Consider the following 15,845-nt stretch of genomic DNA (forward strand, 5'->3'; position numbering starts at 1 on the left):
TAAGTTAATGTACATAAATATTTGAAATGTAAAGAAACTTTGATACAGATGTAGAAAGCCTACAGCATTTTTTTTTTTATTTTGAAGAACAAATTTGTGCAAAACATGTTACTCTAAACAGAAGGCACTGATCATGACCAAGTAGTTCATTTATTATCCATGTACATTTACATTTACATTTACAGCATTTATCAGACGCCCTTATCCAGAGCGACTTACAATCAGTATTACAGGGACAGTCTCCCTGGAGCAATTTAGGGTTAAGTGTCTTGCTCAGGGACACAGTGGTGGTTAGTGGGATTCGAACCCGGGTCTTCGGGTTCATAGGCGAGTGTGTTACCCACTAGGCTACTACCACCCTAAATTTCATAATCATCAAAAAGCAACCTTATTAGATATTTCACCAAAATTATACTTGGCATGACTAAATAAGAAACCATTATGTCAATGTTTGATGTGATATGGCCAGAAATAACACAGTAGATTAAACATTAATATTATTTGTATCATTCCCCAGGACATTTTGTGCCATTCATTTTTGTTTAAGCCATTCTAGCTGTGTTGAATGAATGTGGGTCGAATTTGCAAGATGATATTCATTAAAAAAAAAACGACATGTTGTTGTCTCAGTTCCTTAAAAGAGCCTAAAAATATCTGGAGTTATGGAACCAAGCGGGCTTTAAAGGGATAAAAACTTAAATACTCATATACTCAACTTTATAATACTCATTGAATATAAATGTTTCAGGCTGAAGTAGTTCATAACAACTGACTCCTTTCAAAAAGAAAAAAAGTATTAACAGCAGTTTTTTTTACGTGGGTTGTAGTGAGACGAGAGAACAGTATACAGACACCGAATCCATCCTCACTTAGGCCACCAATATTTTAACAGTGTTCACTATGTACAAAGTGAGGACACTAAGAAATGTTTAGTCCAGTTTACAATGTATTTAAACACTTAGCCCATGTACGGAACGCATCTGCAATCTAAAGTCAATATTAAACAAAGGTGGCTCGGACACACCGTTACGCAACATGATATGGGCGTACCGTACTCCGTGTAAAAACCACGTGCAATACAGAACGTTTGTTCAGTGTGGTATATGAAGAGGAACCTTAAAGAAACTTCCAAATCCAAACTAGATCAACCACATCCTGTCGCCATGAGAAAATAACAATTATTATTATTCCAGGCCAGTCACCACCACGTGAAGGTGAGTTTGAAGAAGAAGTCGTAGCTTTTGAACAAGAATCCCTTCTCTACGCTGTATGGCTGGAAGCTGACTTTGTAGCCCTTGGCTTCAATGTCCATTTTGATGGAATCCAGCAGGTCGACAGCCGTGGGCGTACCCTTCCACGGGCCGAAGCTCACCATCGACTCCCTCTCGGCGATAAGGCCGCTGACGGCGTCATTGTACCGCGCCAGGTCTTCCTCGGACCTCAGCACGCACACTACGATGGTGGAGTGGCGGGCTGCGATGGCCTCTGCCCGGGCCACTCGAATGATGACTTCCAGGTTTTCCTGGTAGTGGGGAACTCGGGACAGGAACTGCTGCCTTCCCACCGTTTCGCCGAAAAACCGAGGCGTCTCCTCGATGAGCTTCACAAGAGGCCTGATGTCGTAAAACACGGCTTCCCGGTACACCTCCTGCAGGTGGTCTGTGGGGGCGCGCTGCACGCGCAGGTATTCCAGGACCTGCCCGAAATGGGTACCATCGCGGTCGACGAAGTAGCGGCCCTCCGCATCGCTCCGCAGTTTGGGGGGGCCGTTGAACATGTCGGCCAGCTTGGAATTGGGGAATTTCTTGAGGGTGCCCAGCGTCGTGCAGTAAATGTGGCCGCCTACGTTCAGCTGCACAACTGGTGAATGCTGAAAAGGAGGAAAAAGCCGTTCGTTATTATTAAGCCATGAAACTGTTAAGATGCAAACTTTATAAACTTTTCTCTGTCTGTATGAGTTCTAAACGTGGGTTCTGCACAGTTTTTTTTTTTAACGATTCCGGACTCGCTGTGAACGATATTTACTAAGCTAAACGTACAGCATCGTACATCCCCGTACAGCATCGGTTATCGGTGTGGCTGCGGTTATGAAAGTTTAATACAGAAGATGTTCCCAGTTTCATCTCACACTGAACCGAGAATGAGAATTACTAATCTGGCCAATCCACCACAAGCAGGTACAACTACCGTAAACTACGCCACAACCAAAACCACAACGGAACTGTCAAGCAGTCAACACAAGATTTTTATTCCTTGAAAAATACAGACCGGTGACGACATCGGACGTATTTATTGACCCCACACACACTTAAATATTCAAGGTCATTTAGAATTAATGTTTGGTGCATTAAAGTCATCAAGTGACTGAAAACCCCCGTCCAGACGGCGCTGATGTCGGTATATCTGCATGCATGCGAAGAGCAACTTTACCAGCAGCAGTTAGTGGAATGTTCGTAAGTCTCACTGCTTGGATTATGATCTAAGGGGAGCTCAGTTGCCCTGAAGATAAGCAGGGGGGAAGAACGTCTCTCCTGAGATATTTCAAAAGTTGTTTTTTTCCTGTACAGGCTCCTGAAACGAAGCAGATAACTCCGTCCATTCTCTGGTCTACATGAACAGTACTCCCTGCTCCAAAAGATGGAACCATCCCGGACAACCACGCCCTGCCACGCCCGTCACCAGTACGGGATACAGGAGCTCGGAAACCTATTTAATGCTCAAGCTCACACTTCTCACTGACCTGAGGTCGTCTGGCCATGGAAGGTGTTCCACCCTGCCAGGGACAAAATATTACTAAACAGACACTACTTTCCTTGGAGTATTCCTTTAATCCCTGAAACGTTCTGTTAAAATTTCCTCCCCGATAAGTATGAAGCAAAGTGAGCCGTGATCCGCATTTAGCCAAGACTTATAAAAACAGAACTTTTACGAGTACATCATGAGCTTTTCCATTCGTTTTACTGGGCAAACATGGTCCATCACACAGCCTTTAAGCATTGCACAATATTTCAAAAATATTTCTATAAGATATATTACAACAGGTGGAAGATTAAATGAAGCACAATGTTGTTTGAGATTACAGGGTCACAGTACCATTTTATCACGATATATTGTAATACTGTAGATATTGCGATATTCTACAGTTCACTGAAAATGTAAAAACCGAACTGATACACAAGCGGTACAGCGCCAACTACAGGAGTGGAGGTCGCATTCACACGCCGATTCTCACCTCTGCTGAGGACTTAATTTATATCCAAAAATATCGATGTTTGATGCCCCTTTATCGATACAATGTCAACACGTAAAATATAGATATATACTGCTATATCGATTATACATATGTATAATTTGATGCCTTGATAAAAACCACTCGGTTTACAAAGTTTACATATATCTGGAATTGCTTAGGTCATCCGAAGTCAGGTGTAAATATTTGTTACCCAGGAAACGACGCTGCGTCCCCAGGGTGTCCCGGATGGACAGACTTACGGTGGTTCTCTGCGTCAAGCAGAAAGTAAAATTCAGGTACTGACACATTATACAAAAAAACTAAGTCGAACTAAAAAGTGTGTGTCCCGCGGCACCACGAGAGGGATGATCGTCTTGTGTACTGAGCTGCAGGGGGCGGGACTGGCACCACCCCTTTCTCTGACGTCACCACGTCACGTTGACGCGTGGGGAGCAGTGTTTCTACCGGCACGTTTACTTCTAGTCGGAACGTGGTACAGAAACAGAGGAGCGAAAACCTCGACCCCAATTGCCGATACCAACGTGGTATCGATATTTCGGATCGATCCGCACATCCCCGCCACTTACGTCCTGTACGTGGCTCGGGAGCGCGTCCGTCCCCTTCGTCTCGGAGATCTCCACCGCTCGCCTGTGGGCCAGGCTGTCCCGGTGCTTGTAAATCTTCTTCCGCAGGTTGTTCTGCGTCTCGCTGCAGATGTCCCCGTTCATCCATTTCTCGGACAGATGGCCGGCGGTGGACCACTCGTCCAGCAGCAGACTCTTCGCCCTCATGCACACGGTGCAGCCGAGCTTCTGGTTTTTGGCGAAGAGCCACGAGTTCCTGTTCTTCCACTCGCTCCACTGCTTCCTGGTCCAGTTGAACGGCAGCGTGGAATCGCCGGGCTCCGGGCCGGCATCCCTCCCCGCGACCCCGGCTGCAGCCGGGGCACCGTCGTCGCCGCTGGCGGACGCGGTTCTGTTCGGTCCGGGTTTTCCCGGCGCGCCGGGCTGCTTCCGTTTTGACATTCCGATTCGCTATCCCCTTTAAAATGTCGCCGAATCACGACTCCTGTTCAAATACCGCGCCAACTCGGTGCTTGTTCATGGGACCCGCGGCTCGTACCTGCAGCAGCGGCCCGATGCGTGTGCGCATGCGCAGACTTCACGGCGCATACAAGGAATAGTGGAGATAACTTTCATCTTGCTATAAATCAGCGAATAAAACGATATTTAAAGTACGTAGTTTTTTTTTTTATTTCAATAACCAGCCAAGACGCCACTTAGGTCCACACACCGCCATTGATTTCGTGTACAGACTAACGGGTCGTAATATTAGAAGTGAATAACACAAGAGTGAAGTTATTTTTGTTGAAATTAGGGAAAAAAAAAAAAAAAAAAGGCCAGATGTTAAATACCTGGGTCTGGACTCACGCTAATCATTGAGTGTTTCTAAACCGCGATGCCCTTCTTCCTCTACCTGAACTCGGGCGCGGAATAGAAGTACCGGAGCTCCGACGCCCGCTCACCTGCTGCGCCGCGGGGGAGGGCTGCTTCCCGGGAGACTTGTAGTCCGGCAGGCTCATTCTGTCGCTGGTCTGGAGGAGCTCCGGACACCTGTCGGGTACTACGTGGTGCGAGTGGCAGGTGACCGCGCCCTGCGTCGGGATTCGACGCGGACTGACCACGCCCACCGACTGACCCCGCCCACGAGTGTAAAACTTTAACTGCAATGTTAAAGTTTAAACAGGCTACTCTGAACATAACATTACGTTTAAATCGGTACACTATTAAAGTATTGTTTTCACTTAGTACATGCTGCCTGAGATCTTCACGACCTTCTGGGTAAAATCCTTTTGGCCGTCGTGCAAGTTGTGAACTGGGATCCAAATAAATAAATGCATACAAAACATGTATTTAATCTTTTATTTTGTACAGAAATTTCCAAAGGACTTATCCAGTCACAAAAACCTACAAAAACAAAACAAACAAGACTTAATACAATACATAGTCCTAAGACTAAATAAGAATAATACACTGACTCTGTTCCTTCTCAGACAAATGCCTCTATGTCTTCAACCAAAGAGGACACCACTCTGGGCAACCGAAGTCAGGGGCACAGAACGTGACCCTGACACGGCGCCCAGAGACACGGCGCACTTATCCGACTCGTCATCGTATCGTCACGGAAGGGAGGATGCTATCACACACCCAGCGCTGAAATGTAGCAAGTACCCCTTAATATAGTGACCAGAAACATACCTTCTAGGCGGTGGACATGGGGGCACCCTGTGGCATGACGGGGGCATCAGGCTTGGCACCTTTCTGCTCAGACACTGGGGTGGTGGGCAGGACCTCATCCTTGGGCTCCACAATGCTCACATGGTCAGGGAGGGGCTTCTTGGGGCCAATTTTGCCACTCGGATCCCAAGGCAGCATGATCTTTACTTTGATGCCAAGCACTCCTACAATCAGGAGACACAGAGTAGATCACACGTTGCTCAGACGTTACAAATATCATTCCATAGTGGACCAAGATCACACCCTTCTCAGACAAATGCCTCTATGTCTTCAACTGGTTAAGACCACCCACTCTTTGGGGCAAGAACCAGGGTCACAAAACATGACCCTGATCCAGTGACCCCAGAGGCAGGAAGGGCCTTATTCCGACTCGTCATCGTATCATCACTGAAGGGATCGTTATTAAAATGTGATTCTCTTTGGACCGAACTAAAAACTAAAACTGCGCCTTTTCAATTAAAAAGATGACAGGTTCAAACGTTTGAAAATTAAATAAAAATCCATAAATTGAATTAAAAACCCTAAAAGAATAATTTTACCTCCGAACCCCCGGGCATTTGAATGAACTCACCCTGCCGGAGCAGGACGTGGCGGACCGCGGTGTCAACGTAGTAGTTCACCGGGTCTCCACTGTGGATCATCAGGCCGTCCACAAACTTCATGGACTTGGCTCTCTGGCCCCTGAGCTTCCCGGACACCACCACCTCGCAGCCCTTCGCCCCGCTCTCCATGATGAAGCGCAGGACACCGTAGCAGGCCCTGAAAAAGTCACAGCACGTCAACCGGAGGATTCAGAAGTTACGCCATTACCGCACCGGCCACTTTCAAATCCTTCTCAGACAAATGCCTCTAATGTCTTCAACCAAATAGAACAATCTGCTCCGCGCAACCGAACTCAGGAGTCACAGAACGTGACCCGGAGCCAGTCGGCACGTAAGAAGAAGCTGTCCACTTCCGACTCGTCATCGTATCGTCACTGAAGCATCGGGCAGCCGCGTCAAACCGCGATCGGCGGAGGAACGTGGAGTCTCACCTACGGACCGCCAGGCCTCCCAGCAGCTTGTACCGCAGAGACTCCGCCTGGGCGATGGCACACAGACCCCTGGTGGCAACCTTCTCAGCGTAGAGCTGCGACGGTACAGAGGACAGGGGACCGTGAAACGCCGACATTACACACTTCACACACACCAGCACAGGACAGAACTTTCACCTCCACGCTGCCCTCCGGGAAGCCGAACCTCTTCTGAACCACGGCGGTGAGCTCCCGGATGCGCCGGCCCTTCTCTCCCAGGACATTCTGGGTCCTGCGCAGGTCGGAAGAGACAAGCAGGTCACCACACTGGCCAGCACGGCGTCCCACAACACTCCACCCCGGCAAACGGTCCTTACCTGGTGGCCAGAATGATGATCTCGGTCCTGGTGGGGGTCACACGGACCTCCACCCCGGAGTAGCCATCCTCGGCCAGCTCCCGGGTCAGGAACTCGTTCAGCTCGGCTTTGAAAATGCCGTCAGAGACGAACTGAGTAGAGAAACGAAGGAGGGGAATCAATCATCTCGTCAGTTCACTCCAGTACCCACATAAAACCAATTAAAACCCCCAGCCAACATGGCGCTAACTGCGGCCTGTTCCGGGGACGTTCAGCCACACGCGGAGCGAGTTGAAAACCGGACCACCGGCCGTTTACAGGCTCCAGCGACCGCAGATCAGGGCTACTAAGTTGAACACGCGGGAGGAGGCGCTCGGCGTGCGGCTCCATCGGCGGGGTCGGCGCACGGCGGAGATCCGGCCGCTATCCGCAACAATCCCGCCGCGGAAAGCGCTCCGGGGCCCAGCGGAGGGCGAGAGAACGTCGGGCGGCTTGTAACGACCGCGCGGAAACGACGATTTCGCGACAGACGCGCACATTTTCGCAGATGCAACACAAACCTTTCTCTTCTTGGATATCTGCACCGCCATCTTGCAGGAGGCCGCGCGCAGGAAAGGAAGGAGACGCGGAGCGGAAGTGGCTTTTATGAGACGCGCGCCACTTCCGTTTGAGGAACGTTGGTCATTGTAGTCCACCGGCATCTTTTATTAAAATTATGTGCATTTATTAAAAGAACATGTACACGTTGGGATTGTGTGGTGCGGGTAATTATCTTTTAATGTTTAACCAGGAGCTACATTCATGGACTAGATTTGAAAGCCAATACTAACCGCACAGTGCATTAAAATTGTGAGCAAAAGCGTGTACTTTTCTCTTGATTCTATTATTTACATCAAACTATGACCACAGCTGCGCTTTTATTGCGTAATGCCACCTTGTGTACCACAAGATTCTCTTGAATCATCTTTCAACCTCAAGTTTTGAGGCTTGCTTGGAGTGAGATTTTTTATTTATTTATTTGTTTGTTTTGAACATTTAAACCAGATTTTCAATATGAACTATAAAGCACTGAAGTATAAAATGACTGATCTGTAGTTACTTTTTAGAATCTCAGTTCAGGCGCTTTCGGCCCCTGATAGAATCCCAGAAATCAGTTCCTCTCAAGTTGTAAGCTGTGAAACAAATTAAATGGAAATAAAACTAAATAACAAAATAAAAATAAAACCGAAAATGTCTGATAAAATTAGTATTCTGCAGAGCTCTGTTGTGTAAGAATCTCACCAGAATCTAAATACTTTAAACTGCCCAGTTAATTTTTTGATCACTAATTTACATCATTATCACTAATCATTTAATTTTCTGCAGTCTGAACACCAAGATGGCCTGGTCCAGTTTAAATATCATTGACAGAATGTCCAGGAGAAAGACACAAAATTACATAAAGAACAAACTCATGCAAATATGGCACATTTTATATTGATATATGTATTTTTTTTTGCTGGATATCAGTGTACAGGTGTAAACATATTATACACAATGAAAGACACACATAAAAACATCTTTAAATGCTACCTGTAAAAGTCAATACAATATTTAATATTTTAATGAAGGAAAATGTATGGGATATTAATCTAACAAAAATAAACAACTGTCTCATACAAAGCCAGTTAATGTCAACAGTCAAGTGTTAAAACTCTAAAGCTAAACGTCTCATAGGTTGTTCTATTTTTGTGTTGTGAAAGAACAATTTATTCAAGCTTTGATAAAACTTGATCATGGTATTGTGGTAACTGCATAACCTTTGCACAGCTATGTAAAATAGTGAATACACATTTCTAAACAACAAAAAAAAAAATCCTCGCAACAGACCATTTCAGTTAAGTAGAGTTAACCCATGTGATTGTGGGTGCTGCCAGTGGTAACCAAGAAACCGGCTCTTCGCACGAATCTGGCTGTTCCTCGCCAACACGGGCGAAGCCGGTCCTGCTGGTCGTGATGCCCTCATCTGCATCTGTGATGGCATAAATTCCAACAGAGCCGTCATTATATACTACATACACATGCATGTTCTCCATGATGCTCAGTCCCGAGGGTCCCTTCAGAAGAGGTAATCTTGCTACGGTCTTGCCATTTGATACCCGCACCGCAACTAAAACAAATCTTGCCTGGAGTTTGCAGGAGCAGCCGAGATGTGTGATGGGAAGATCGCTGATGTAGACTGCATATTTACCAGAAACATGCAAGCACACATGCTTAATTTGTCCTTCGCCTTCCACAGAGCAGAGTTTATGCTGGGATAAGTCCAGAATGCTGATGCTGGATGCCACACTGGACAGTATTGCATAATTTCCATCTAACGACACCTGAAAAATCCCTGGGTGGCAAAGAAATGGGTCTGAAGTTTGGAATTGTAGGCAAACCGAGTCATCCGACAACCTCCATGAGCAGAGAGTCCCCGATGAGGTGACCACAATAACATAGTCTGGGTATTCCAGGAGGGGAGAAAACGCCAGCACAGGTGACCGATCGAAGCTAGCAAAGCTTTTGCTAACGTAGCCAGACCAGAGGTTAACTGCCATCAGGATTCCCCGTTGCAGGCCCAGAAGAAAGGTGCTCTCGGGCGAGACCACTGCCTGTCTGAGGCGCGGTGATATACAGCACACCACATTCCCACTCACGAGCTTCCATACCCTGGAGAGGCCTTGTTCTGACAGCGACACTCCAAAGCTCCCGTTCGGAGTGATGAGCACCCGCGATGCTCGGCTGCCGCAGATCCGGTGCAGGTTCGCGCCGGTTTTGCTCTGCCAGACGAAGATGTCACCCGATGCCAGCGCCACGACGTACTCACCATTCGGAGACACGGCCAAGGCCTCCACCGGACCGTGGTGTACAAAGTGGCTAGTCACCTTACCACTATGTGCATCCCACCTCCAAACAACCCCTGTGCCATCGGTTGTGTAGAAGTGATCTACAAGCGCCTCCACCATCACCACCTTCGTCTCTTTCACGCCCGTTTTAGAGATGGAGGCTGCTACCGAGATAAGATCCAGGTCCCAAGTGTTTAAACCTTTAGCTGTAACTTCAGTGAGATGAGTGTCGTTCATTTTTATGAGCTTTAAGACTTGAGTGCAGCCAGCGCTAAGGGTCAAAACACATTGTCCTGAGGACCACTTCCACACCAGAAGAAAAGAGCAGCCTTCAAGCAGAGCAAAGATGAAATGAGAGTCTTGGCTGAGTAATGCTTGGACAAAATTACTGCCCTGAGGAGCATTACACCGATCCTCCACATAATACCGGTTCATGTCCCAAAAAAGGATTTGACTCTTTTTACAGACCAGGAGCACATCGTTACCTTCAGATAGGTCCATATTTAATACATCCCCAGAATGATCAGCGCTCAGATGCTCCTCCACACACATTGGGTCGAAACTGGACTGAGTGTCCCAGACAAACAGACTCCCAGACATATCAATGCACACCATCGTCCCACTGTCCCCCTCACAGAAGTGTAAAGCAATCAGTGATGCAGCAGTAGGGCAGATGCATGTTGCCAGTGGACGGCTACTGTGGATATCAAATATAGACACGGCACCCTTCTCCTGCCCACAGTACACGCTGTTCCTGGTGCATGATACACACGTCACAATGTTGGGACACTGTAGTTGGAGGATTTTTAAGGTGTTATCTGTGTCACACATGTGGGCATAATGTTCTCCTCTGTACCACCAGAACATCTTTTCCCTGGAGACAAGAAAGCCTTCCACAGAAAGGTGGTCCTTTTGGTTGCTTTCCGATCTCAGAACTGTAATCTCCTCAAAACAAGCCATTTGGTTCATATCCCATAGAAAAAGTCTGTTGCACTGGGTGGACAGAAGGAGGATGTTCCCCATGCTTTTGACTCCAGTAAATTTTATCTTATGACTGGGAGAGATCTGGAAACTCTCATGCGTTTTCACATTCCACGTCCAGCCGGAACCATCATTTAAAATGACTACCGCAGTTTCACCCTGAGCTACTGACACCTCTGTAATGGAGGCTGGTGACGCTGCTGGTGCCCAGTGAGAAGAAGGTACTGGTGGAGTAGGAGACAGCACCACGGCGACTCCTGTTCCCTGTCCGTTGCATTCCTTACATATCTGCTTCGCATATTCATCCAACTCTGGAAAGAGCTGCAGGAAAGGGAGGAGGGCTGACAGCATCATCAGTGGTAGATTGGCAGGAGAGCCCTGCAGTGAACAGAGGGACTGTTTTAGGATGGAAGCAAGGACACCAAGCTCCCGTTGGTATACTACTAGCCGGGAAGTTTCTTCTAGCCATGATACCAGCTCATGCCCCAGCCTCATGTCTAGCATGGCCTGCTGGAAGCCTAGGGACATCATCACATCCCTACTAAGTTCTTCAAACCGATTGCTCTGCAGTAAGTGGAAGGGAAGCTCTAGAACCTTTCGGACATTGAAGAGAAATCTCTTCATGGTACAGATTGAAGTTGAATTTGAATTGAAAGCTCCTAAGACCCACGGTTGCCCGGGGGAGAGTCTGTCGATATACATTTTTGTTGGTGTGACAGATGAGGTAGCGTCAGGGTCCCATGCAGCAGTCAGTGGCTTTGCTCTTCCATAGGCCCACTGGCCCTTGAAGTAGTCGGCTAGAGTGTGGTGTAATTCACATGCTAAGCTCTTGGAGCTTAAGTATCTCTCATAGACAACTAACTTGAAGTGTCTGCTGACCCAGAAAAGCACATCAGCACCATATAGACATCTTGTCACCAAAAAGCCTTTGAGGCTCAGCAGAAGGCTTTCCGTCACAGCTTCTGGGAACCGTAACTTGTATGGTGGGAAGTTTTCTGGTTGAAGGAACTTTGAAGCATTATCATCATCACAGGACAGAATATCTGTCAGCTCAGTGGCTGTGATGCCATACCTGGAGAGTGTCACTAGACTCAGACTTCTGGTGACAAGGGCCTGTCCATACTCATCTTCAAGCTTCTCAAAGAACCTAGCGATATTGTCATGGACACATTTTGCAAGAGAGTCTTCTGTGGCCTCTAATTCAGAGCTCCAAGACCGTACCTGTCTGAAAACAAGCTCCACATGCAGAGGAAGAGTACACTGCTTAAGAGACTCATTCACATACATTTGCTGGCCTGAGGTGATCCTTCTTTGAGAGGATTGCAGGAGGTATCTCAGCATCTGGCTGCAGCTTTTCTTGTCCATTGGCTTCATCTCTATGAACAGATTGGAATCAAAGTATCGTGCCTTGAGGGTTGAGAGGGTTCTAGATTTTGAGGGTGTGGTGGAGATGACTAGCTTCACATTGGACGGCAATGACGCAGGCAGCCAGGTGAAGTCCACTAGTCCAGTCTGGTCTGACAACTGGTCAAGGCCATCTAAAATGAGGACTAAAGGATGCTGGGATGATGATGCTAGCTTCAGGATGTCAGGAAACACCTCTTTCATTTTGGCAATGTCTTCCAGACAGGGGTCCCAAGGATGATTAAGGCTTGAGGCTATCTGGTGACTTACACTAATAAGAAGTTGGCTTAGTGAGATGTTTGCAAAGTTCGTAATCACCACAGGACTGTTCAGCCATGTTTTAACCTGAAACATTAGAGGATAAAACACATTGATTATTTTAGTCTGTGGCTATATCAAGCATTTATTGTAAAATATGTAAAAACGTTTGTGTCTTTCATACGTATGTAAACCAACAGATACCTGATTTGCGCAATGACCCAAGAGCACAGTTTTGCCAGAACATGGCTGGCCAATAACCACAAGGGGATATTTGGTGTCCTTTTGCTGAAGGTAATTTTTGATGTGTTGGACCTCCACACATTCAGTCCTGTAGAGCTGAGAGTAGATTTGGCCAAAGGTGTCACCAGCATGAGCGGTCTCCTTTCTGACTGTGCGGTCGATGGCATTGGAAAAGTCTGAGTAAACCTGCTCACAGAGACCCTCTGTGTACTTCTGCCTCATGGCTGCCGTGTAACCAAATTGCCGGTCGCACTCTGAAGTTGTTGTGAAAACCGCCATGCAACCAGAAGAAACAGTGCTGGGCAAGAAGCGCTCAGCAAGTTCAGCAAGCCTCTCATCAGACAGAGCTTCTTCTTCAGGAACTCGTTTGTCCCGATTGATGATCTTATGAACGTAGCAGAAGCACCTTGCAGTCTCATCATCACTTGTGGATTTTTCCACGGCAAAGCGGAGCTCATTTTCAAGTCCTTAAAATTCAGTAGAAACCATCTGTTAGCATCAATTCATCATTCCTTATTCAGCCACTGGTCATTCCTCATCTTACCTGATCTAAAATACTTCTGTGCCTTTTCTGACGAAAGTCTTCCCTCGAAGACACACTGTGGTAAAACTGCATGTAAGATCTCCCTGAGAGCCTCAGTGGTGGCTTCTCTCTAGAAGGCAAACAAAATCATTGCCAGTTGTCACTAATTATTTATTGAGTAAGTAAAGCTATTATGTAAGTAAAGCTTTATTGTCATCCCAGCCACATACATATAGTACACAGTGGAAAGAAATATCTTAGGTGGGCCACCATACAACACAACTGAACAGCAGCATTCAGACAAAACAACAGTGAGGGTAAAAATTGGGGATTACAGTATAAATATATATAAGTGTGCAATGGTTCAGTTAAAGAGTAAAATACTATAAAAACACAAAAGGGAAGAGTAGAAACACTCTTCTCAATGTACTGAACAGTACAAATGTACTGAATCCTATTTTCAATGTAAACCAAATTTTTTTAAAACTTACCAAGGTTCTGTACATTCTGAAAATAACAGTGAAATAGTCTAAAAATATTAATGACGTATGAGCAACATCACAATCCAATAGAGACGACAATAAGAACACTATGTTATCAACAAACCTATGTCGAAAAAGTAAAAAGGAAATAGTGTGAAAAACATTTATTGAGAAGTAGTTAAGCCAGGTCAATATAACCATGCTTATATGCCAATACCTGGCGGCGTAGACAGAAGGAGGCTGGTACAGCATTCTCGTCTCTCTGGTAGCTTTTCTCCAGGGTCTCAGGGCTCAGACCCATGGCCTGGCACATCAGCAGAATCTCTTGAAACTCTGATACCTCTACCTGCTCAGGTACGCTTACAGCGCCATACTGCCCTCCAACTAGTCCCTGATGCAAAAAAAAAATGGATACCCAGTAAATCCCAGAGCAAGTGCACATTTATAAGATGAGGAGTTCTAAATATAACATTAGAAATAATGAGGATTATTATGACCTGCGCTAGCTTTGGATTGTATTATCATTGTATTTTCCAAGGGCACTATACAAATGCTACTTTTTTTATTAATACTGGATTAATAAAGAAGGCCAGTACTGATAATACGGTTCGAATCACCATGAAGAATGGGCCTGCTGAGCTCCCTCTACACTCTTGCAGCAGCTGCATTCGGACCTGCTGGCTGGGCCACTGCTGCGGGTTGGGCACCTCGTAGGGGTCGATGACCTGCCGAAGTTGAAGGTTTAATTACATGTCCGCCAATCACATGATGTGAATAACAGCCATTCATGCTATTTTATGTTTAAACCCATTGGCTATTTACCCAAGCTGTTGAACAAATGTAGGTTATTCATGCTTCAGGAACAAAAGATGACAAAGAACCTCCTCAACATGCTGACATGTGTCTGACATGGTAGATTATTTATTTACAATCACAAATTGCAACTGGAGAACGATCAGCTTTATTGCCCAAGTCTCCAGCCCTGGTGGAGCTACCAAATTTCACCATTTAATCAGGGGTGACTTGTCAGCTAGATTTAAAAATATAAGCCATGACTGATCACTTGAAAGGTTCTTTAATTTAATTCTTACTGGACAGGAATGACCTCTGAGAAATCTTGATTAGTGCGACCCCAGAGACAGAACTAGTTTGGGTCGGAGGGGGGGTCTCACCCTGAAGTCCAGTCCATGTCTGCGTCTGCAGTAATCCCTCAGCCTGGGGAACACGGTCTCCCTCAGAGCTCGTCTTTCTTCAGCAGAGTCTAAGAGCACAAATAAAGCCAGCTCAGCATAGACAGACCCTCATTCTGAAATGGCAATACAAGCTAAACAAAAAAAAGTATTTTCATCCAAGCAATATTTGATGCGCAGTAAGATTTCTTCATTCAACCTCCAAAGTAAGCAAACTTTTTAAAAAGTGAAAGAAGCCCAAATGTTTGAATCTCCTGTTCTTCAATAATTTGCATGCCTTACCCTTGGCATCTCCTCCGTCCTCTCAGGTGTCATTTTAGATTGGATAGGATTTTTGCAATTTGCGTTGGATATGCAAGTGTACACATACCTTCAGGGTTGGAGCACAGGTACACTTTCACACAGGGCATCGGGACGTCTTTTATGTTATTTACCTTCCACTCACTTCAGTTATACATGGAAGCAAAACGGCACAAGAAAGAAGTAATCAGAGACTAGATCCGTGATGGGTCTGCATGCCCGGGTGATCAGAGTAGATCCGTGATGGGTCTGCATGCCCGGGTGATCAGAGTAGATCCGTGATGGGTCTGCATGCCCGGGTGATCAGAGTAGATCCGTGATGGGTCTGTATTCCCGGGTGATCAGAGTAGATCCGTGATTGGTCTCTATGCCCGGGTGATCAGAGTAGATCCGTGATTGGTCTCTATGCCCGGAGTGCAGTCAGACTTAAACCAGACTAATTACAACCCTGATCCAGCCCTGCTGTCCTGCTTCCGTTTTACACAGAATCCTGGGAACGCCCCTGGACTAACAGATGCTGTCAGCGCTTTGTTTGAGACTAAAGAGGGCTCATTAGAAAACAATCCAATTACACACACACTTTCCCTTCCTCTTTAACACACAAAACACTAAATTACATACAAATATACACACATTCTCCATATTCCTACTATACTATAAATTAACTATAAATAATAAGTGAAAGTGAAGTGATTGTCAT

General features: G+C 46.2%; 3 protein-coding genes and 3 non-coding genes across 7 annotated transcripts; all 6 read right to left on the reverse strand.

Moving 5' to 3' along the window:
• Positions 1-290: 290 nt before the first annotated feature.
• Positions 291-4,856, reverse strand: kctd14 (potassium channel tetramerization domain containing 14). Of its 2 annotated transcripts, none has more exons than XM_028962425.1 (2): positions 4,758-4,856; positions 291-1,870 (listed from the first exon to the last, which is right to left on the reverse strand). In XM_028962425.1, the coding sequence occupies exons 1-2, from the start codon at positions 4,812-4,814 to the stop codon at positions 1,199-1,201; spliced, it is 729 nt and encodes a 242-aa protein (XP_028818258.1). In that variant the 5' UTR covers positions 4,815-4,856; the 3' UTR covers positions 291-1,198. The 2 variants fall into 2 exon arrangements, with proteins under 2 accessions (XP_028818258.1, XP_028818257.1); XM_028962424.1 differs by lacking the exon at positions 4,758-4,856 and adding an exon at positions 3,820-4,584.
• Positions 4,857-5,140: 284 nt separating this feature from the next.
• Positions 5,141-7,540, reverse strand: rps3 (ribosomal protein S3). The gene is made up of 7 exons (XM_028961850.1): positions 7,458-7,540; positions 6,919-7,049; positions 6,740-6,833; positions 6,563-6,657; positions 6,101-6,288; positions 5,491-5,693; positions 5,141-5,199 (listed from the first exon to the last, which is right to left on the reverse strand). Exons 1-6 carry the CDS (start codon positions 7,485-7,487, stop codon positions 5,494-5,496), a joined length of 738 nt encoding a protein of 245 aa, XP_028817683.1. The 5' UTR covers positions 7,488-7,540; the 3' UTR covers positions 5,141-5,199; positions 5,491-5,493.
• LOC114769801 (small nucleolar RNA SNORD15) lies at positions 5,277-5,420 on the reverse strand. Its single transcript, XR_003743261.1, has one exon. It is a non-coding gene; the product is annotated as a small nucleolar RNA SNORD15 (small nucleolar RNA).
• On the reverse strand, positions 5,773-5,922 carry LOC114769802 (small nucleolar RNA SNORD15). The gene has a single exon (XR_003743262.1). It is a non-coding gene; the product is annotated as a small nucleolar RNA SNORD15 (small nucleolar RNA).
• On the reverse strand, positions 6,360-6,511 carry LOC114769803 (small nucleolar RNA SNORD15). Its single transcript, XR_003743263.1, has one exon. It is a non-coding gene; the product is annotated as a small nucleolar RNA SNORD15 (small nucleolar RNA).
• A 1,220-nt stretch (positions 7,541-8,760) lies between the features above and the next one.
• On the reverse strand, positions 8,761-15,576 carry LOC114769432 (NACHT and WD repeat domain-containing protein 2). Its single transcript, XM_028962438.1, has 7 exons — positions 15,216-15,576; positions 14,828-14,916; positions 14,273-14,380; positions 13,873-14,046; positions 13,195-13,303; positions 12,612-13,117; positions 8,761-12,494 (listed from the first exon to the last, which is right to left on the reverse strand). Exons 1-7 carry the CDS (start codon positions 15,253-15,255, stop codon positions 8,775-8,777), a joined length of 4,746 nt encoding a protein of 1,581 aa, XP_028818271.1. The 5' UTR covers positions 15,256-15,576; the 3' UTR covers positions 8,761-8,774.
• Positions 15,577-15,845: the final 269 nt, after the last annotated feature.

The sequence above is a fragment of the Denticeps clupeoides genome, chromosome 19, assembly GCF_900700375.1.
Source record: "Denticeps clupeoides chromosome 19, fDenClu1.1, whole genome shotgun sequence".
Classification (NCBI taxonomy): Eukaryota; Metazoa; Chordata; class Actinopteri; order Clupeiformes; family Denticipitidae; genus Denticeps; species Denticeps clupeoides.